Genomic DNA, 21,856 nt, shown 5'->3' with positions numbered 1-21,856 from the left:
ATTGAGCCAAGTATGCAGACGAGCCCCTATAGTGACTGCTTTTTGTTTTGATAGTGTATAGACTAGCATGGCTTACTCTCTGTTACTATTCAAAGATAAATCCTAACCAATTATTTCATTAATCGATTGTTATTGTTACAGCTACATAGCAATAAATAATACTTTGCTCTCATAAACTTTTACAGGAGTGAAGGAATTTTTTGAGTATATCAAGCGTGAAAGAGCTAAAGATGTGGAACACATTGTTAGGAAGTATACTGCCATTGGACCTTTACTAACAAAAATGGAAGGGCTGGTTGCCAACACAAATACTGGCAAAGCTGCAAAACTAGCACCATATTACGCATTTTGGGAAAATAAAATTTATCATACATTGACACAGTTAGTTCTGAAGTAAGTGTAGTGGATTTACTGTCTTGCATCTATTTAATAGATTTACTGTCTTCCATTTGTTTATTTTTTCAAATCAATTGTTTAAAAATTCATCTGTACTAAAATTTAATGTAGCTTTCACCAATCCCATGTGTAGTTGTCTGGATGGAACAGACTGAGGATGCCACAGTCAAGGCCGACAGCAAGAAATAGGGCAGACAGCCCCCCAGATTGGTGGTTATTCTATAAGTGGATTCACCAAGTCAGTAACAAATAGCTTCAGTTGTACCACATTGGTTAACACAAAGCCAAACGCAGTCCCTTTAGGCTTTCCAGTTATTGACTCTCTTCTACACCACCAAGTCTAATGAAATGAAATGATACTGAAAACCTGATTCACCATAGGTGAGGTTTACCAGTTCTAAAGGACCAGACACTTATCCCTAGGTCAGGGTCGCAGCCAAAACAGCAAGAAGAGCCATTTTTTTTGAATTCAGTAAAAAACTCAATAATTCAAGACCTGCAATGCATGTGAATATAAGATGGTCCTTAATAAATAATATCAAACCATACTTTTTGTAACCCTGACTTCCACTCCCAAAACTTCTCTTTCCCCAGGGGATACTAGATTCTGAACAGTTTTGTTTTTAAAATCACAGTACAGATGCTCTGATACTTTGGTAGAACACTCTTCTATGTATTTGCCTTCCATGAACAGCTTTTCTTGTTTCAGAGTCTCTTGAGTTGCTACAAAACTAGCCACAGTTATATACTTGGTGATTTCACCCATTTAGCAAACGTGTTCTTAGTTTGCTCAGCTATGCGTAGCAGCTCCTTCATAGAGGGTTTTTTTTTTTTTTTAAACTTTGCAATTATAGCGTCAGGAGCTATGAAGAAGTCCTTAAATTGCTGCATGTGGCTCCGGAACCACAGGATACAGATCCCTGCCCTAGGTCAATGTTAAGCTCAGATCTTACCAAATATCAACCTGTCAGACAATCCTTAATAACCACTCTAAAGCTATGTCTACACTAGACATAGAAGTCAACTGCCAATAGGCAATTTTAACTGCACCAATTGCGTAGCTAAAATCGATTTATCCACGGTCGACTTCCATGTCTGTCCACATGGCAGAAGGTTGAAGGGGGCGTTTTTCCCTTCAACCATCCTTATTCCTCGAATTTCCTGAGGACTACGGGATTGATAGAGACCCCTGGGAGTGTCATTTCACACATGTGCAAAATGTAACCCTGGAAGATTGACCCTGAGTGGGTTGATCTGGTGTAGTGTGGCCTAAGTGTAGCCTATGATCTACTGAGTAAAGGAAAGAGAAGAGTATTACAAATGGTTAAGAGCAATATACGTACAAATGTGTGTAAAGTCCTCAGCTCAGCTTCACAGCAGAGATGGTGTGGTTGCTGGTTTGTCAAAGTCTCTCTGAAGGAAGGTTACCAGGAGTCTGTCGATCTTGGGCTGTTAAAAGTCCAGTTGGTGGCACAGCAGGGGCCCTGAGCTAAGGCTGGCTCTGTGTAGCTCCTGGAAGCGTCTGCCCATGGCACATGAACAGTCAGGAAGGCTTCATGTGCTGCTCCTGCCCCAAATGCCAGTTCCATAGCTCCCACTGCCTGGTGATCAGCTGGAGCTGTGGAGGTGGTGCCTACAGGTGTGGGAGCAGAGCTTAGGCCCAGGGGCCACAGGGACCTTCCAGTTGCTTCCTAGGAGTCATGGTAAGAGCTGCCAAGACCATGCATCCCAAATCCTCTTCTGCACTCTAACCCCTTTCCCTAGCCCCAAGTGCCCTCCAATATCCAAACTCCCTCCCAAAGCCTGAACCCACACCCTAACCCTGAATCTCCTTCTACACACTAAACCCCTCAGCCCAACCTTACACTCAAGCCCAACACCCCCAGCTAGACGCCTCACCCACTCCCATACTCCAAATCCCTCAGCTCCAGCCTGAAGGAATTACAGCTCAACCCCTCATCCCTAGCCCCACTTCAGAGACCTCACCCCTGTACCCCAAATCCCTGCCCCAGCCTAGAGACCTCTCCTGCACCCAGAACCCCTCATTTCTGGCCCCAACTGGAGCCTGTACCCCCAGCTCATAGCCCATACTTCCCTGCACCCCAATTCTCTGCCCCAGCCTGGAGCCCTTTACCGCACCCAAGCCCCTTATTCTCAGCCCCACCCTAAAGCCTCCATCCCTGGCTGGAGCCCTCACCCTCCCATACACCCTAACCTCTGTCCCAGCCTAGTGAAAATGAGTGAGGGTGTGGGAGAGTGTGTGATGGAGGGACGCGGGGGGAAGGACTCAGAAAGAACAAGGCCTTGGGGAAGAGGTGGGAATAAGGATGAGAAAGCTGGCAAACCTAAATCATCCCAACAGTTCAGAATCCAAAGACACCTTAGCTGTAAAATCTCTTAGAATCTTCCCATGCATTTTCCAGGGTATTCTAGATAATGATTGGACTTATTTGGAATATCTCCATTCTGCAGTTTGCACTTTTCCTGTTCAAAGTTTAAACAGATTAGAGATGAAAGAGATAACGCTACAAGCTTCCTTTATAGTTGAAGCAAGCGTGGTGCTGACAAACAACTCCACCATGTAGGCTTTGATCTGACGGTTTATGATCTCTATTCAGTGAGTCCTTTGTCAGACAATATTTTAAGCAATAACCAGTCAAGCTATTAAGATAAGTCATAGGCGGGTTTACTATAAGGAATTGCAAGTTTAAAGGGGAGATGATGACAATAGTAATATTACACCACAGGTACCATCTAAATATCCCCTTTTGATCTGAGTCTTAGCAGAATACAGTTATGAAGCATTATAAGACAGGAGCAGGTTTTAGCAACTGCAAGCTAATTAGACCACATTGTTAGCTTTCTAGTAGCGTGCGTGTAAACACAGACCTACCTAGCATTTACTCTTTGGTACTCTAACAATACAGGCAAATGGGTTACAGATCTAATCTACAAGGAAAAGCCATGTTTACCATTACAATACCCTTTTGGTATGATCTTACTGGTTGTTTACAGGTCATCCACCTTGGTGATTTTTTACCCTTCACTGGCCCAGTGTTACACCCCAAATTCATTTTGCATACTCAAGCCATACATTGCTTGAAACATGAGCACTTTCAGCTTTATACTCAGACACCTCATGAAATGTTTAGGAGGGTACTATAAAGAATTGTAGTGCTGTATAAATGGATATTATTGTGTTCTTGATAGAATAAGGGTTAATATCTGCAGTATGAATAGGCTGCAGTCAGTGTATATCAGACATAGTCCCTGGAAGTTTGAACACTGGAGGCCAGATTTATCCCAGTAAGGTCACTACTGTTAGCAAAGGCTGAGAAAAATCTGGGCTTGCATCTTTTCTATTCTGGGGCTGCTAGAGGCAGGGTGAACCCTGAGGCAGGCTAACTTGATTCCTTTCTACAGTTGCTTCTTGGGGGCACTGCAGAGGTGCAGAATCACTGAGTATAGAAGCACCCTGCGTCACCTCCTGCAACCCTTGATCCACGGAATTCCTTTTATTTGACACCCTCAGCATGCTCCAGAGTGTGCCTGTTGTGGTTGGGCACCTCTGTAGAGCTGACTAACTCCCCAGTTTTAGAGGCCCACTGCACCAGGGTGCTCCAAGAGTGGATTATGCCTTTTCTGCAGCCCCATTGTGGCAGTTATTCTGGGCCAAAGGGCAGTTCCCCTGCTGTTTGGCAGCTATTTGCACACCTGAGTGGACAGTCTGACTCTATGCCTCCAATTACTGCCATTCATTGTCATATTTCTGTGTCTATCTCTGATCCTATAGCATACAGAATTCAGATTGTCTGTCTGTTTCCCCCCCCCACCCCAGAAATTTGCAGGCTTTTAATGCAGCGGTTCTTCAGGATGTCCCACTGTTCCAAACAGAAACTATTTTATCTGCTCCTGAGATAAGCCTGCATCCTAATGCCAGTGAAATTGACAAAATGTGTGTTCATTGTATCAGGGACTGTGTTGAAGTCACTAAGGTAATTATGGATAAAGATTATTTAGAGCTTGCTTGTTATCACAATGAGTTTCTCTTCCCTTATGTTTGGATGGGCACATATATCAAGGGGAAGGTTTCAATCATATTGGTGAGAATAAAAATACATTGTTTTATTTTATGAACTATGCTAATAACAAAGGATCAAACTCAGACCTTGGTAAAGCTTTTTTTCAAGCAATACTCCCATTGACTTCATCAGGGATTTTGCCTGTGTAAGAACTTTAGGATGTGGTCCTATACATATATAAACACCAGCAGGAAGTACCCTCCAGATGCAATGAAGGCTGGACCTTACTCTTGAGTGCGTATGTGTGCTAGGGGGAAAAGAGGCATAGGAAACCTTTCTGATAGCCACTGATCTTTTTACAAGCAACAGGGCGGGCTATTTACATAACACTCAGGAAGGTGCTTGGAGAATTGCATAACTGCTACACTAAGGCAAGTGGATATGGTATCTGGTCAGGGGTTGGTCCACAATCATAGGATACAAACTGTTTCTTTTCAGAAAAGAAACACAATAGCTTTGTCTACACTTGCAACAGCAGTTTGATGTATCAGTGTGATCTCTGCAAGAGCACTGGGTAAACCATCTGCACGAGGGGAGTAGCTAAAGGCCCCCAGCTAAGGATGTTAATGGTTAACCTGACCCACGCCACTGCCCGCAGAGAGTTGCTCCAGTCCTGTGGGGCCACTGCAGGCAGGGATACTCCACCGCAGGGGCACTCCAGCCTGGCTACAGCAGCCCTAGTCCCCGACATGCTGTGAGTGGGGATGCTCCAACAGGCTAGAGCAGCCCTGGTCCCTGGTGTGCTGTAGATGGGCAGGGAGTGGGGAGGAGCAGCTTTAATTGGTTAATTGGTTAAACCTACCATTTAACTGGTTAACCAGTTAAAAGAGATTTTACATTCATACTCCCAGTGCTGTAGCAGTGTCCACTTGGGTGCTTTACGGCACTGTAACTTGTTCCTGGTGCATGTGTGTGTTTTCACAGCCATGAGTGAGAAAGTTACAGCACAGTAACTTGCCAGTGTAGACAAACTCAGTGTGGTAGGAGCAATCCTGATCTGCTCTGATGAAAAGATAATATATTTACCCTCTAAAATATAAATACAGATCAGTTCTGCTTTCCACTGCCCCATTCTGAAACTCATTGCTCAAGCTCTACCATATTGCTAAGCCTGACTGATCTGGGCCTGCCCTTCTGGCCTCCCTTATGACATCCTCAAGAGCACTGTTTTAATCTTTTCCATCCATGTATGGATTTTTTCTATGCATATGCAAAATAAATGTTTAATGTGCACCCAGGCATGTGAATGTGCACCCCCAGTAGAAACAGAACCTTAGCTGTGGGTGCTCTGCTAATCCATGAGGTGGCATTCGAATCTCTCCTGAGTGGCTGCACCAGTGCCCAGATTACAAGGAACGCTGTTCAGGAGGCAGACTTTTTTAAAAATCAAAAAAAAAAAAAAAAGAAAAAAAAAAGACTAAGTAACAATGCCTGGAAGAGTGTATTGGTACTGAAGGGTACTCTGAACTGAATTTGGATCTTAGATAAGCCTCCTGTTTTGTCATATGCAGAACAGCTGACTTTACTTGCATACTTCAGATCAGAATTGAGCCAGAAGCATTTTACAGCAGCAGTCTCCTGTCTAAGAGCTAATCACCTTGACTAATTCCCTCCACCCCCATTAATACTTTTTTTTTTCCATATTAACACCCCAGCATTTTGTACGGTGGATGCACGGCACCTGTATTGATTGCCCCCCTCAGCATGCTGAAGAAGATGAACTTATCATCTTGAGTTTTTTTAATGATGTCTCTCAGAACCCACTAATAATTGAACAGGCTGTTCTCATCACTCAAAACATACACAAGCTCCTGAATTCTCTTACCAAGTACTTGAATCGATGGAAGAGATACCGTCCTCTGTGGAAATTAGATAAAGCCATTGTTATGGAGAAGTTTGCTGCAAAGAAACCAGCTTGCGTCACCTTTGATGAAAAGTTGCAGTTCTATATTAAGATAGCTCAAGAAGTGACTCAGCAACCCTTGATTAAAGATGAACAGTGCATTCGGCTTAATGTGGGCCCTTTAGCCTACACAGTACAGGAAAATGCAAAAGGTTGGGTGACTTCTCTTGGCAAACTTCTCAATGAATCTGCAAAAGAGGAGCTTTTCAGTCTTCAGGAAGAAATTGAGGTAAATGTTTTCTCTGCTCAGTGGTGATATGTATTCCTAAGCAGCTCTGAGCAGTACTACACGGTTGCATGACTTAAGCCTCCTGCTTTTTGAGGAGAAATTTCAGTCAGATATTGTTTGGCTCATCATCATCAATTAACTGTTAACTATAAGCTGCAGATTATTTAACTGTTTACATTGTCTGACTTAATATTGTTGTACTTAACTGTCTGTGCTTTTGTCTGTTCTCTTAATGCTGTTTCTGAAAAATAATTCTCTTTTGTAGAGATTGTGTCAGAACCTTAGGAAAGCTCCCAATTCTTTGGAAGATCTCAAATTCGTTCTTGGCACAATTGCAGAGATCAGAGATATGTCTTTGCAGGTGGAACTGAAATATTTAGACATTCGGGAGAGATACCGTACCCTTTCAGTATATAACATCCCTGTAAGTGAATTTATATCTAATCCCATAAATACTTGATAATTGTGCTTCAGACACAAACACCTTTTGTGTAAATGAGTTTAATTAAACTATTTTAAATTAACAGAGTCAAAACGTAATACCTTCACGTTGTTAGTCCCTGACTGAAATTTACTAGGTTGCCATATGTGTGTTGAGCTCAATTTCACGTTATTTAAATAACATTTTTGTCTACTTTATAACTGAAGGACTGATCCTGTAATCCTTATTTTCCTATGAATAATTTCTATTTGTGTAGGCATTTCCACAGAAGGCAGTGGTGCCATTCATGTAGAGCCTGAGTGACTGGGCTTTGTACAGAATGGAGGCCTGGTTCAACACTCATTGAAATCCATGTGTAGATGTTGTATGCACGTAAATGGTGCATATTTTATTCATCAAAATCCATGAAAAGTGATTGTCTGGGAAACTTTTCTTGAGGATTGAGGATCTGAGATATTTTTGATAAAGAGTTGGAAAAACATGACTTCAATAGGCTTTGGATCAGGCCCTCAGTGCAGTGAGGTTTGAGAGGTGAAATCCACCACTTGAGGTCAATGAGTAGGCCTGTTGTGCACTTCTTCCCCTTATCTGCTTTTCCTGCACCAAAGCTTCAGCTCTCTGTGTTACTTGTGTGGTGTAGAAACCACAAGATCTGTGAAAATACCCTTCTCATGACCCCGTCCTGGTGTACTTGCATCATAGCCTTATACCCTAATCTGTGTGGTTTTGATGAGGAGATCCTTTCACTGGTGTGCATATACTGCCTTATTCAAGCATACCCACTGAACTCCTGAGGGAAGGTTTTCATGGTATGGAAACTTTTTTGCTGCCTTTGCACCCTAGGTCAATTTCATTCTCGGTCAGGATTCTTCACGTGAGTCTGAGTTGCCAGATTTTCTCACCTAGTTCATGTGTGTTCTATTTAGACAACTGACCAAGAGAGAGAGATGGTTGACAAAATTAAGCAAAAGTGGGAGACCCTCTTTTCTGATGCATCAGAAGTTGATCACAGCCTTGGAAGCATCAAAAAGACATTCACGGAGGTAATATTTTCACCTTACATGTTTAAAATGCATTTAGAAAAGGAAGGATAAAACCCTAATTCAAACAATATTCCTTTTAGATCACAAGGGAGCAAGTTGGAGACTACAGTAGCCAGATAGCAGATTTCTTCCACAGATTTACTACTGAGGGGCCTGGTGCTGTTGGGGAGAATCTTGATAAAGGTAAGAAGATGTTTGTCTCTGTAGAGACATCTTAAAGTAATCTGAAGACTGATACACTTGAGTATAGAAACTTTCATAATAGTTTTTCCTTTCAAAATACAGTAAACTCTCAGTTAACCAGCAGTCAAATAGCCAGACTTCTCTATTAACCAGCATTATGTTGCAGCCAGTGGCTCCTCCGCTGTCCCACCTGGAGAGGCACCATGCCATCCAGAGTGGCTCCCAGTGTGACATGGGGCCCTGCCCAGAGTGGCTCCTCGCAGTGCAGCTGAGTGGCTCCTCATGCTGAGCGGCTCCTCATGCTGAGCCACATAAAGCGGCTCCTTGCTGTGTGGCCAAGTGGCTCCTTCCATCCAGAGTGGCTCTTTGCTGCACAGCTGAGCAGCTCCTCACACCATGGCCACCCAGAGTGGCTCCTCACACTGTGGCATGGCCGAGTGGCTCCTCCTGCCCAGTCGCCCAGAGTGGCTCCTTGCACTGTGGCCGAGTGGTCCTCGCACTGAGCAACCCAGTATGTGTTGGAACCTCCTGTATATTCAGCGTATTTGAACATCTGGCAACTTCCTGGTCCTGGGATATCAAAATCTGTGTCTACACTACAAAGTTTTGTCTACAGAGGAGGCCTTTTGTCTTCAAAACTAGCGAGCGTCCACACTACAAACGCATTCCGTCTAGTCTGTTGACAGAACGCAACCTTTTTCCCAGCAGAGTTATGTCTTGAAAGTTCAAGGCATAGCACCTCTGTAGACAGATTCTGTAGTCAGAAAAATAGTGTAGATGCTCTGGGGGGTGCCCTCTGTCAACAGAGAGGGCTCCCAGTTCACCTGGCAGCCCTGTTTGCAGAGCTTCCAGTTGGCTGTTCTGTCGACAGAAGGCTGGGTAGTCTGTCCGCTCTGTCAACAGAGGACATCAACGTGGGAGCCCCTGTTAGGTGTGGACATGTTCTGTAGAAAGAGGTTCTGTTGACAAAAGTCCATCGACTGACTTTTGTAGACAGAATTTTGTAGTGTAGACCCAGCTAAAGAGTTTACTGTAGAAGCTGAATAATTAACTGTATAGCTTTGAAGAAATATGAAGAAAATACCTTATCCATCATAACCCGAGAAACATGTCTATTTAGAAGACTTTCTTTCCCTTTACAGGATTGGAGCTTTTAGATATTTTTGATAAAGAATTGGAAAAACATGAGAAAAATCGTCAGGAGTTGTCTAATGCTGAGAAACTTTTTGACCTGCCAATCACAATGTACCCTGACTTATTAAAAGTGCAGAAGGATATGAAGGGTCTAAAGCAAATCTATGAGATTTATAAGTTACAAAGAGTAAGTGTACTATACAATATTTATAATGTAGGGCTTCCCTTTTATCACAATCAAATCTGTTCCCATCCATTTATTTGAAATAAGTTGTGATTGTTTTATTCTTTTGAGTACCAGAATGTAGATCACTAAAAGCCCAAATAGTGCTTAGTTATATACTCACTGGACTCGTGCATATAATCATAGAATCATAGAACACTAGGACTGGAAGGGACCTCGAGAGGCCATCGAGTCCAGCCCCTTGCCCCAATGGCAGGACCAAGTACTATCTAAACCATTCCTGATAGACGTCTATCTAACCTGTTCTTAAATATCTCCAGCAATGGAGATTTCACAACCTCCCTTGGCAATTTATTCCACTGTTTGACCGCCCTGACAGTTAGGAACTTTTTCTTAATGTCCAACCTAAAACTCCCTTGCTGCAGTTTAAGCCCGTTGCCTCTTGTCGTATCCTCAGAGGCCAAGAAGAACAAGTTTTCTCCTTCCTCCTTATGACTCCCTTTTAGATACCTGAAAACCGCTATCATGTCTCCCCTCAATCTTCTCTTTTCCAAACTAAACAAGCCCAATTCTTTCAACCTTTTTTCATAGGTCACATTCTCTAGACCTTTAATCATTCTTGTCGCTCTTCTCTAGACCCTCTCTAGTTTCTCCACATCTTTTCTGAACTGCAGTGCCCAGAAGTGGACACTACTCCAGCTGAGGCCTAACCAGCGCAGAGTAGAGCGGAAGAATGACTTCTCGTGTCGTGTTCACAACACACCTGTTAATGCATCCCAGAATCATATTTGCTTTTTTTGCAACCGCATCACACTGTTTACTCATATTTAGCTTGTGGTCCACTATAATCCCTAGATCCCTTTCTGCTGTAGTCATTCCTAGACAGTCTCTCCCCGTTCTGTATGTGTGAAACTGATTGTTCCTTCCTAAGTGGAGCACTTTGCATTTGTCCTTATTAAACTTCATCCTGTTTACCTCAGACCATTTCTCCAATTTATCCAGATCGTTTTGAATTATGACCCTATCCTCCAAAGTAGTCGCAACGCCTCCCAACTTGGTATCATCTGCAAACTTAATAGGCGTACTTTCTATGCCAATATCTAAATCATTGATGAAGACGTTGAACAGAACCGGTCCTAACACAGACCCCTGCGGAACCCCACTTTTTATACTTTTCCAGCAGGATTGAGAACCATTAAGAACTACTCTCTGGGTACGGTTATCCAGCCAGTTATGCACCCACGTTATAATAGCCTCATCTAAATTCTATTTGCCTAGTTTTTTGATAAGAATATCATGAGAGACCGTATCAAATGCTTTACTAAAGTCTAGGTAGACCACATCTACCGCTTCTCCCCTATCCACAAGACTCGTTATCCTATCAAAGAAAGCTATCAGATTAGTTTGACAAGATTTATTCTTTATAAACCCATGCTGGCTGTTTCCTATTACCTTACCACCTTCCAAGTGCTTGCAGATGATTTCTTTAATTACCTGCTCCATTATCTTTCCTGGCACTGAAGTTAAGCTGACTGGCCTGTAGTTTCCTGGGTTATTCTTATTTCCCTTTTTATAGCTGGGCACTATATTTGCCCTTTTCCAGTCTTCTGGAATCTCTCCTGTCTCCCATGATTTTCCAAAGATGATAGATAAAGGCTCAGATACCTCCTCTATCAGCTCCTTGAGTATTCTAGGGTGCATTTCATCAGGCCCTGGTGACTTGCAGACATCTAATTTTCCTAAGCGATTTTTAACTTGTTCTTTTTTTATTTCAACTTCTAACCCTACCCCTTTCCCACTAGCATTCACAATGTTCGGCATTCCTTCATTAGACTTCTCAGTGAAGACCGAAACAAAGAAGTCATTAAGCATCTCTGCCATTTCCAAGTTCCCTGTTACTGTTTCTCCCTCCTCACTGAGCAACGGCCCTACCCTGTCCCTGGTCTTCCTCTTGTTTCTAATGTATTTATAAAAAGCCTTCTTGTTTCCCTTTATGCCTGTAGCTAGTTTGAGCTCATAATGAGGTAGTTAAGGACAGATTCTGATATCCTTATTGGTGATCGTTGGCATCTTACTCCTCAAGCATTGTCATTGACTTCAGTGGGACTGCGCCTGTGGTTAGGTACAGTACTCATTGTGGGTACAGAGATCTCAGGTTGTCCCTAAATGACCATAGCTGGTCTTTGAATGGAGTTGGTTAGCTGGTCAGTCCAATAAAACATGCTAACATTAAAAGCCATTAAAACTGTTTCCACTGGTGTGTCTTGTCTTAAATCGGACTATAAGATCCTCAGACTTTAATGCTATTTGTACAGCGTTTTTTACATTTGGGTCTGCATGCCAGCTGGGCCTCTAAATACCATTGCAGTAGAAATAATAAACATTTTTGTCACATTCCTTTCATAGTATTTGAAAAGTAAATGTTATAAATGTTTCCATTTACCTTGTTTCTAGGCTGCGAAGGAGGAATGGTCGCAGACCCTCTGGGTAAATCTCAATGTGCAGTTTCTCCAAGAAGGAATTGAAGGATTTCTTAAAAGCCTCCGAAAGCTGCCCAGGCAAGTGCGCAGTGTGCCGGTGGCTTATCACCTGGAAGCAAAGATGAAGGCATTCAAGGACTCCATTCCTTTGCTGCTTGATTTGAAAAATGAAGCACTGAGAGACAGGTTTGTTCCAGTTTGTTTAAGAAATTTTCTCTGTGTGTGATGACATTTATTTTTGTTTGTTAAAACTGTTAATTTCAGATATTGAAATCATGCAGTCTTCGCACATTATGGACTACAGCAGCTGATATCCAGTTAGTAAACATGTACAAGATGATGCAGTACGGGTAAATATTGTATATGTTTGATGTAAAATATGAAGTCTCATTCTAAATATGAAATATGATTATTAATATAATGCTAGACTATATTGAGCACAGGACCATTATTATACGTTGGTTAACAGTCATTTTCACATTTATTGTGTCATAGTGCCTGATCATATGAACAAAACCAAAATCTGAGACATGTAGTATCAGCATCTCAGAGAAGCCACTAAATTATGTATGCAAAATATGGCCATGTGGATATGTTACTTGCACTGGCAGCTTGGCACTTGATCATGCAAATGTGATGCTTCAACCTAATGAGTTACCAATGCTGTGCATTCAAATGAGTGTATACTCTACATGTTATAGATATTACAGCTACTGATCTAGCCTCTACTGCTAACAGTTCTATTCTGGAATGCTGGAAGCACTGTTGTAATTCGATAACTACTGATGGTGCTTAGTTCAGTGTTGGGAGGGCTAGTGGCTGATTGATGTTTTGCTGTTTATGTTTCATCTCAAGCAGAGGTAGCTGAGACCTGATCAAAACAATGTTCCTCCTTCCTAGCACTAGCTTCCCGTACATTCAAACCACCCATCCTGACCACTGTTTTCTCTTCTCAAAGCTACCAGGTTATCTCTCTCATTTTCATCACATGGAGCTGCTGGAAACATTCCCATCAAGTGGTGGGCAGCAAAGAATGAGCTGCTGACCAAAACCTCAAATTAGTGTTTGGCTTGGATGAGAAGATGGTGTGTCTAGGAAATAAATGTTTCCCCCAGTTTGCCTTCATTTTATAGTATTATTCCTTGCCTTTTAAGTTGATCCTTATTGATAATTTCTAGTCTTGTTTATAATGTGTTGATTCACTGGAACTCTTCCAGGCATTGGAAAGATCTTATGGAGAGAACAGGCACCAGTTTTGAAATGACAACAGCAACTTTCACTTTGGAGAATATGTTTGCCATGGAGCTGCACAAATACTCAGATGTTATCAATGAGATAGTGGGAGCTGCTGTTAAAGAGCTTAGCATTGAAAAGGTGATGCTTTTAAATAATGTTTAGCTTGTTTTGAAGACACTTACGACAACAGAGATTTTTATTTTCTTATCAGTTTACAAATACAAATACTTCTTTCTTAACTGCCAGCCCAATACATATGACCTAGGATCTTATAGTCAACCTGGATGCTTTCCATTTTCTGCATCATTGCCAGTGATAAAGGTTCTGCAGCTCAGATTAGTTCTTCAGTGATACCAGTATAACTGCATAATTTTCACTGGAGCTAATCTGGAGGAAACTCAGTACATAGATCTGTTAATGATGCACTAGATGATAACAAATCAATTTCTCTCTGAGCTGTATTGGTGCTACAGTTATCAAAAGCAGAAAAAATATTTCTGTCATCGAGATTAGCAGATAAAACTCATAATGCATACTAAGGTCAGATCTGATGGTGCCTGTTCTGAGTAGAAAGAGGAAATCTGTTCAAAAGCCTTCTTAAATTAACAGTTTTGATTTTGATGTTAGAATGACTGTGCATTAGTTTTACAGGACTGAAAGCCTTCTTTTTATGTTCACATGCAGGGTGTTAAGGAGATAGTGGAAACTTGGGAGAACATGAAATTTACTGTACAAAGGTATTTCAAAGGCACTCAAGAGCGAGGCTTTATTTTGGGATCTGTTGATGAAATCACTCAGATTCTTGATGACAATGCTGTAAATCTTCAGAGTATCTCAGGCAGTCGATTTGTAGGTCCTTTTCTATCAACAGTTCACCATTGGGAAAAAACTCTCTCCTTGATTGGTGAAGTTATTGAGGTAGGGAAGAAATTGAATGATTGTTTTGTCTCTCGCTTTTGTTGTTCATGATCAAGGTTTTCTGTAGCATGTGTTTCTTTGATGGTAACATTTGACTCTTCTTCTAGGTCTGGATGGTGGTTCAGAGGAAATGGATGTATCTTGAGAGCATTTTTATTGGTGGGGATATAAGATCACAGCTTCCAGAGGAAGCAAAAAAATTTGACAACATAGACAGGATATTTAAAAGGGCAAGTAACTAATCTGTTTAGTAACTGTCTGCAATTAAGAGACATTTGTGATATGTTTTATTTTTAGCTCCATATTTAACTGCTACCCTCCATTTATAGAGGTCAGTGCCTTAACATTTTTCTTCTGGTGATAACTAAGGAAGTATTTATCTCTATCAGTGCTCCCACCTGTTCAAGCTGATTGTAAAAATGTCAACATGACAGTGAGCTTACTTTACACAGAAATCAGTTTACAAGTGAAATATTTTCTTTCCTAATTGTCAGTCATACACATTTAAGCTGGGATGTAATAGTCAAGCTGGATCCTTTCCATTTCTTGTGTCATTGCCAGTAATAAAGTTTCTGAAAGCTGCAAGTGCTTCACAACTTATCTAAGTCATCATGCATACTTTAGTACTGTAGAAATAGTAAATAATAATGAAAACAATGGCTATATGTAATAATACTGTATTATTTCAGGATTGTTTCACAAGAGAAGTCTAACTCAATTTACTCAACATTGCTCCTTAATAGTTTCTGTTTTTTGTCTTTGTCCATAGATAATGGGTGACACTGTAAAAGACCCAGTGATAAAAAAATGCTGTGAAGCCCCAAATCGACTCACTGACCTCCAGCAGATAAGTGATGGTCTAGAGAAGTGTCAGAAAAGCTTGAATGATTATCTGGATTCCAAGCGGAATGCTTTCCCCCGATTTTTCTTTATATCTGATGATGAGTTGCTCAGCATCCTTGGTAGTAGTGACCCACTCTGTGTTCAGGAGCACATAATAAAGGTACTGCCTCCTGGTTATGAGAATGCCCTAGGTGCATTATGATGGTTAGATGCAAGAGTCTATACTATACATATGATTAAGAGCCTGCTCATGTTTCTTTCAAACTAAGGCTACGTCTACACGTGAAGCCTACATCGAAATAGGCTATTTCGATGAATAACGTCTACACGTCCTCCAGGGCTGGCAACATCGATGTTCAACATCGACGTTGTGCAGCACCACATCGAAATAGGCGCTGCGAGGGAACGTCTACACGCCAAAGTAGCACACATCGAAATAAGGGTGCCAGGCACAGCTGCAGACAGAGTCACAGGGCAGACTCAACAGCAAGCCGCTCCCTTAAAGGGCCCCTCCCAGACACAGTTGCACTAAACAACACAAGATCCACAGAGCCGACAACTGGTTGCAGGCCCTGTGCATGCAGCATGGATCCCCAGCTGCAGCAGCAGCAGCCAGAAGCCCTGGGCTAAGGGCTGCTGCACACGGTGACCATAGAGCCCCGCAGGGGCTGGAGAGAGACCGTCTCTCAACCCCTCAGCTGATGGCCGCCATGGTGGACCCCGCAATTTCGATGTTGCGGGACGCACAACGACTACACGGTCCCTACTTCGACGTTCAACTTCTAAGTAGGGCGCTATTCTCATCCCCTCATGGGGTTAGCGGCTTCAACGTCTCGCCGCCTAACGTCGATGTTAACATCAAAATAGCGCCCAGCACGTGTAGCCATGACGGGAGCTATTTCGAAGTTAGTGCCACTACTTCGAAGTAGCGTGCACGTGTAGACACGGCTTAAATGTGCTGTAATAGCAGCATAGGAAACATGGGAATTTCCAGAATACTGGTCCATATCCTGTCAGTGCCAATGCTTGGCCCAGTGGCTTCAGAGGAAGCTTCAAGAACCCTACAGTGAACACCTATGGCATACCCATCTCTATAACTCTTGGTAAATTTGTATTTTCTATAAAAGCCTTAAAGGGGTCAAATTCTATGCCGATTTACACTCTCTGCAATTGTTTTCATCTGATATAAATCAATGCAAAATCTGGTTGTTAATGTTTTAAAAATACTGCACATTCTGTATTTGATTGCCTAGCACCTGATTCTGAACTCTAGTCAGGGTTAAGAGAAGTACCTGGGTCTTAGGAGCCTAGTACAAATGGCAAAATGTATTCCTCTGCTGGCATATTTTAGATGTATGACAACATAGCATCCCTGAGATTTCAGGAGGGTGATAGTGGTGAAAAAATAGCAACAGCCATGATTTCAGCCGAAGGCGAAGTGATGGAGTTCCGGCGGGCCATTGCGGCAGAAGGCCGAGTCGAGAACTGGATGACAGCTGTTTTGGTTGAAATGAGAAGAACAAACAGACTCATTACTAAAGAGGCCATTTTCCGATACTGTGAAGATAGAAGCAGGTGACGTAATCAAAGTGATAATGGTAACAATTGCCGTATTATAAACCATTAAAAGCGTGAAGTCTATAAAAATTGTAGAAAAAGTGTAGAGATTTCCTTTTTTATTTAAGTGTATTTCCCTTCTCTTACGTTATATGGTATGGGTCCATTAAAAATTGATTGTCCCCTAGTTCACATGTACAGTTAAATGGAAAAACATCTCAGTGCCCAGCATCTAAACAAATTTATTTCTGACCCAGTAGTTTTGTGTAGCTTTAAAAATATGTTTAAAATGTTACATTTGAAGAGCAAAATCTAGTTCTATGTATTCCAAGTGAAAAATGGGAAATGTAATTTACAGCCTGGATTACATGTTGTGGACTATTCTGTAGTCCAAGTGTTTGGACACTAAGGCTGTGTCTACACGGGCACAAATCTTCAAAATAGCCGTATTTCGAAGGTTACTAATGAGGCACTGAATTGAATATTCAGCGCCACATTATTAGGACGCTTCCGGCCTCAGCGCTTCGAAAGCACTGCTTTCAAAAGTGCGCGGCTCGGCGTGGCTACACGGGGGTCCTTTTCGAAAGGACCCCACACCTTTCAAAATCCCCTTATCCCGCTCACTGATCAGAATAAGGGGATTTCAAAAGGTGCAGGGTCCTTTCGAAACAGACACCCATGTAGTCATGCCGAGCCACACACTTTCGAAAGCGGCGGGGCCAGAAGTGTCCTAATGCTAATGAGGCGCTGAATATTCAATTCAGCACCTCATTAGTAATCTTCGAAGTATGGCTATTTCGAAGATTTGTGCCCGTGTAGGCACAACCTTAGTAACCTTTAAGTACAAGTTAGCTGTATTGTGGGGGAATATCCTATTTTTTAAAATAATATTTGGAATCTTTACAGAGTGCTTTTTTAGCTCTAAAAAGACACACTGCTATCACCAGTATTTCAAAAATTCAGAGTCGAACTATTTCTTTATATTTATTATATCCATATTTTCCGTAGAGTTGACTGGATGTTGATGTTTCAAGGCATGATGGTGCTGGCTGCTAATCAGGTCTGGTGGACTTGGGAGGTGGAAGATGTCTTTCATAAAGTGAAGAAAGGAGAAAAACAGGCAATGAAACTTTATGCCAAGAGAATGCATGAGCAGATTGATTCCCTGGTTACCCGAATCACAAAGCCATTGAGTAGAAATGACAGAAAAAAATACAATACTGTTCTCATCATTGATGTCCATGCCAGAGATATTGTTGATACATTTGTAAGAGACAGGTAACCTACTGACCCACTGTGATAATTTTCAGGGAGATTGTTTCTGTACCGCCAATCTTTTCCTTCATCTGAACAACTTTATTTTCTACAGCATCATGGAAGCTCGAGAATTTGAATGGGAAAGTCAGCTGCGTTTTTACTGGGATCGAGAGCCAGATGACCTGAACGTGCGCCAATGCACTGGCACCTTTTCCTATGGTTATGAATATATGGGCTTGAATGGAAGATTGGTCATTACTCCCCTTACAGATCGTATCTATCTAACGCTCACACAGGTATACGTTAAAGGATTTTTTTCATATGATATTCTGCTGAAATATATTTCTTGGGCCTCACAACATGATTATGTTATTTTCCCCTTCTGTTTCCCCACTGATCATTTTAAATAATAGTATATTTATACTCAGTTAAAATTCAGTGTGATTTGAAATGTAAAGGACTAGATCAGCTTCAAGACTTGTTCCAGTGGTACTTTAATCATCTTGTTAATGACTTAGATGGAACAGATACCTAAATTCCCACGTGAATATGATCCTGGGAGTACATTAGAAGATTTGTAGAGGACACATACTGCTTCTGTCACTTAGAATGGTGTAAACAGGTTTGTGAATTGTGAACTCTACAGGGCAGGGACTGTCTTTTTTTTCAGTACGGTACCTAGCACAGTGGAATCCTATCATTAGGGCTTCTAGCTGCTTCTTTAATGCAAATAATAAATAATGATCATTAATAAAAACATGTTTTTAGGATATTGCAAGGTTTGTGCTGAGCATTGGATCAGGAGAGCTGGGGTTCTAGTCCCAAGTCTGCCACTGACTTGCTCTGTGGCAGTAGGAATACCCCTTAAACTTGTGGCATCCTGACATGCACACTACCATGATTATTATTTTTGTTAAAATCATGGCTCAGTGGTGATAATTTTTAAGACATTATTACAGTTATGGTTGAGCCTCTTCTTGAGACCTTAATTTCCTGTTCTGCCAAGCTGCCAAAGCCCCTGCCCCAGTTCTGATCTTCTGTTCTTCTTCATCCACTGCTAGCTTTCCATGCTTACATATCAGTCTTTGCTGAAGGGGCTGTTTTGGGGTACACACAGTGTAAGAACTGACTGGCAGGAGCGAGACCTGGAAATGCTAGGAGAGGGACACTCTGGTAGCTGTGGGAGGTGGAAGGAGAGCACAGACGAAGATGAAGCAGAAATAAATCGTACATTTTTTCTGACTGACTTGCTCCTTTAATTTATTTGCTAAACAACCTAAACTTGGGCTGCTGTGTAATGATTTATATGATATCCACATAGCTAAATTATATTGTTTTTTCTCTCTCTGCTACACTGTGGCACATAAAGAACCTGCAAACACAATGACTTTCTTGAGGCTGTTTGTGGAAAATAATTGAGCTGAATTTCAGTGTGTTATATGCTCCATTCTCAGCCTTGCTTTTGTGCTTTGTTTTCAAAAGGCTCTATCCATGTTTTTGGGAGGAGCACCTGCAGGGCCCGCAGGTACAGGGAAAACGGAGACAACCAAGGATCTGGCCAAAGCCCTGGGCTTGCTGTGCGTTGTAACAAACTGTGGTGAAGGCATGGATTTCAAAGTAAGAGTTAGAGTTAGAAAGCTGTGTTCTCCTAGCGCATCATTATGCACAAGTACCAGTCTAGGTGACTTGCCCTTAACTTTTGAAGAAGACCTCTTTTAATTACAAACAAAGGTCATGCAGATGAAAATGAAATAGAGTAAAAAAGTTGGTTCCCTGTTTAAATTCCTGAGGCAGCTGCAGCTCAGGGGTCAGGCTTTACCTCGTAACAGTGAGAATTCTAATCTCGTTGTTGTCCACCAGCATAGAGTGATCAGCCCAACAATAAACCTTGAAGTGGGAAGGCAGACAAGTATGCCTAGGGTTTGTTAAGTCCTTTAAAGGTGTACTATATGCCAAAGCATGCTTATGCTGAATATTATTTTTGTTTTTTGGGATGTTTTTGTTTTGTTTTTAGGCAGTTGGTAAAATTTTCTCCGGTCTTGCCCAATGTGGGGCATGGGGATGCTTTGATGAATTTAATCGTATAGATGCTTCTGTGCTTTCAGTCATCTCTTCGCAGATCCAGACAATCCGAAATGCTCTAATGAATCAGTTGAAAACATTTCAGGTAATCATATATGCACAAAACCAATTAGGAAAGAAGACTAGTCTTATACATAAGACATGGTTTTCACAAAGACTGTCATAAGATGCAGTTTACTTATCCCAAACATGTTATACTAGAATATTAGAGTTCGATGTTTAAGTGCAGGATAAGGCACTTATATAAGTAGCCTGATTTTCAGAGATGACAAAAACTTCCCTTTAACCACTATCTGCCTTAATTTCTCCATCTGTAAAATGGAGATAACAACTACCTAGCCTACCTGATATGTGCATTGGGAGGCTTAATTTATTATTTACTGTAAAGGTTTGACATCCTCGTGTAGCAGATATAAGGGCAAAGCATGCTTGCTTTTTAAATTAGAGTAACTATAGTTTGACATTTGTTTATGCTTTAGTTTGAAGGTCAGGAAATTTCCCTGGATCCACGAATGGGCATTTTTATCACCATGAATCCTGGATATGCTGGCCGTACTGAACTCCCTGAGTCGGTAAAAGCTTTATTCAGGCCTGTGGTTGTGATTGTACCAGATCTCCAGCAAATCTGTGAAATCATGCTCTTCTCTGAAGGTTTTCTTTTGGCAAAGGTAGGGAAAGTTTTCTCTAAAGTAAAGTAAAATAAATGTACATGCATGGAATGTGGATTGGGACTTCTTCCTTACAATTCTCTGTATTCACTCTCAATAGGCTCTTGCCAAAAAGATGACAGTGTTATACAAACTGGCAAGAGAGCAACTTTCTAAACAGCATCATTACGATTTTGGACTGCGTGCTCTCAAATCAGTACTAGTGATGGCTGGAGAACTCAAAAGAGGATCACCTGATCTTAATGAGGTAGGCTTACTGTATTCAGCTGAGAAACTGCCCCAGTATGACTGCGTCATAGTCTCTTAGGTTCATTGAAATTATCATTGTCTGAGGATCTGACCCCCTGTATGTTGCAGTTCATGGATGGTATCTTTGGTTGTGTCAAGAATGCCATTTGTTCATACAATCATAGAATCCGAGCGCTGTAAGGGACCTGAGGAGGTCATCGAGTCCAGCCCCCTGCCCAAAGCAGATCAACCCCAACTAAATGATCCCAGCCAGAACTTTATCAAGACAGGACTTAAAAACCTCTAGGGATGGAGATACCATGACTCCAACTGCTACAGAAATAGAATGCTTTCCTGACTGAGGCATTTGTCTTCCTTCTTAATGGTTTACTTATTGAACAGCATCATATCTCCCATAACAACTTCCTTATGTATAGCACTTACAGAAAAAATGGATCAGTATTGGTAGGCCACTTATCAACCAAATACAGATAAAAGGAGGCATATCAGTAGGACTACAGATATTTGAATCCTTAGTTTGTGTATACTTTGTACATATGTTTGAAGATCTTAAGTCAATGGCCAAGATTCTGAATGTGGCCCATGAGACATTTTGTTTACCATTGCCCACATGCAGGATTGCCAGATTCTGCTTATTTCCGTCACAATTGTTATTTCCCCAACTGGTCTTAGTAAAATGACATGCATGTAAAGAAAGGGCTTGTGAGGTGAGGAGCATGCTGATTGCACAAACCATTGACTGTGAGAGTTGTGTGTTTCCCCGTATACAAGCAAAACGGTGCTATGGTTCAGTCGGCACACCCTGCAAATTCTAGATATGTAAGGGCAGTTAGCAAAACTACCCTATTCTGGGAGACCATCTTGGTTATGACGATCTTGCAGCCCACTGAGATGGAGGAGGGCTACTCCTGCAGGACGCATTCATTAGCCTAGGTTTCTCATTGCGGTCTTAGGCAAGGTTCTTAAAGGT

At 41.7% G+C, this 21,856-nt stretch overlaps 1 protein-coding gene across 1 annotated transcript in view; it reads left to right on the top strand.

Annotated features, from left to right (window-relative positions):
* The window catches only part of DNAH10 (dynein axonemal heavy chain 10), a 91,121-nt gene that overhangs the window by 15,481 nt on the left and 53,784 nt on the right, over positions 1-21,856 (top strand). Inside the window, exons 12-30 of the mRNA XM_075012391.1 lie at positions 186-393; positions 4,235-4,391; positions 6,134-6,610; positions 6,876-7,034; positions 7,979-8,095; positions 8,176-8,278; positions 9,421-9,599; positions 12,051-12,262; positions 13,294-13,450; positions 13,997-14,230; positions 14,338-14,460; positions 15,000-15,233; positions 16,425-16,648; positions 17,639-17,908; positions 18,000-18,183; positions 19,370-19,504; positions 19,902-20,054; positions 20,449-20,637; positions 20,738-20,884. Coding sequence (XP_074868492.1) covers positions 186-393; positions 4,235-4,391; positions 6,134-6,610; positions 6,876-7,034; positions 7,979-8,095; positions 8,176-8,278; positions 9,421-9,599; positions 12,051-12,262; positions 13,294-13,450; positions 13,997-14,230; positions 14,338-14,460; positions 15,000-15,233; positions 16,425-16,648; positions 17,639-17,908; positions 18,000-18,183; positions 19,370-19,504; positions 19,902-20,054; positions 20,449-20,637; positions 20,738-20,884 — 3,662 coding nt within the window. The remainder of the gene's footprint in view (positions 1-185; positions 394-4,234; positions 4,392-6,133; positions 6,611-6,875; positions 7,035-7,978; positions 8,096-8,175; positions 8,279-9,420; positions 9,600-12,050; positions 12,263-13,293; positions 13,451-13,996; positions 14,231-14,337; positions 14,461-14,999; positions 15,234-16,424; positions 16,649-17,638; positions 17,909-17,999; positions 18,184-19,369; positions 19,505-19,901; positions 20,055-20,448; positions 20,638-20,737; positions 20,885-21,856) is intronic.

This window comes from Carettochelys insculpta, chromosome 18, assembly GCF_033958435.1.
Source record: "Carettochelys insculpta isolate YL-2023 chromosome 18, ASM3395843v1, whole genome shotgun sequence".
NCBI lineage: Eukaryota > Metazoa > Chordata > Testudines > Carettochelyidae > Carettochelys > Carettochelys insculpta.
This window is presented reverse-complemented; position numbering and strand designations above follow the sequence as displayed.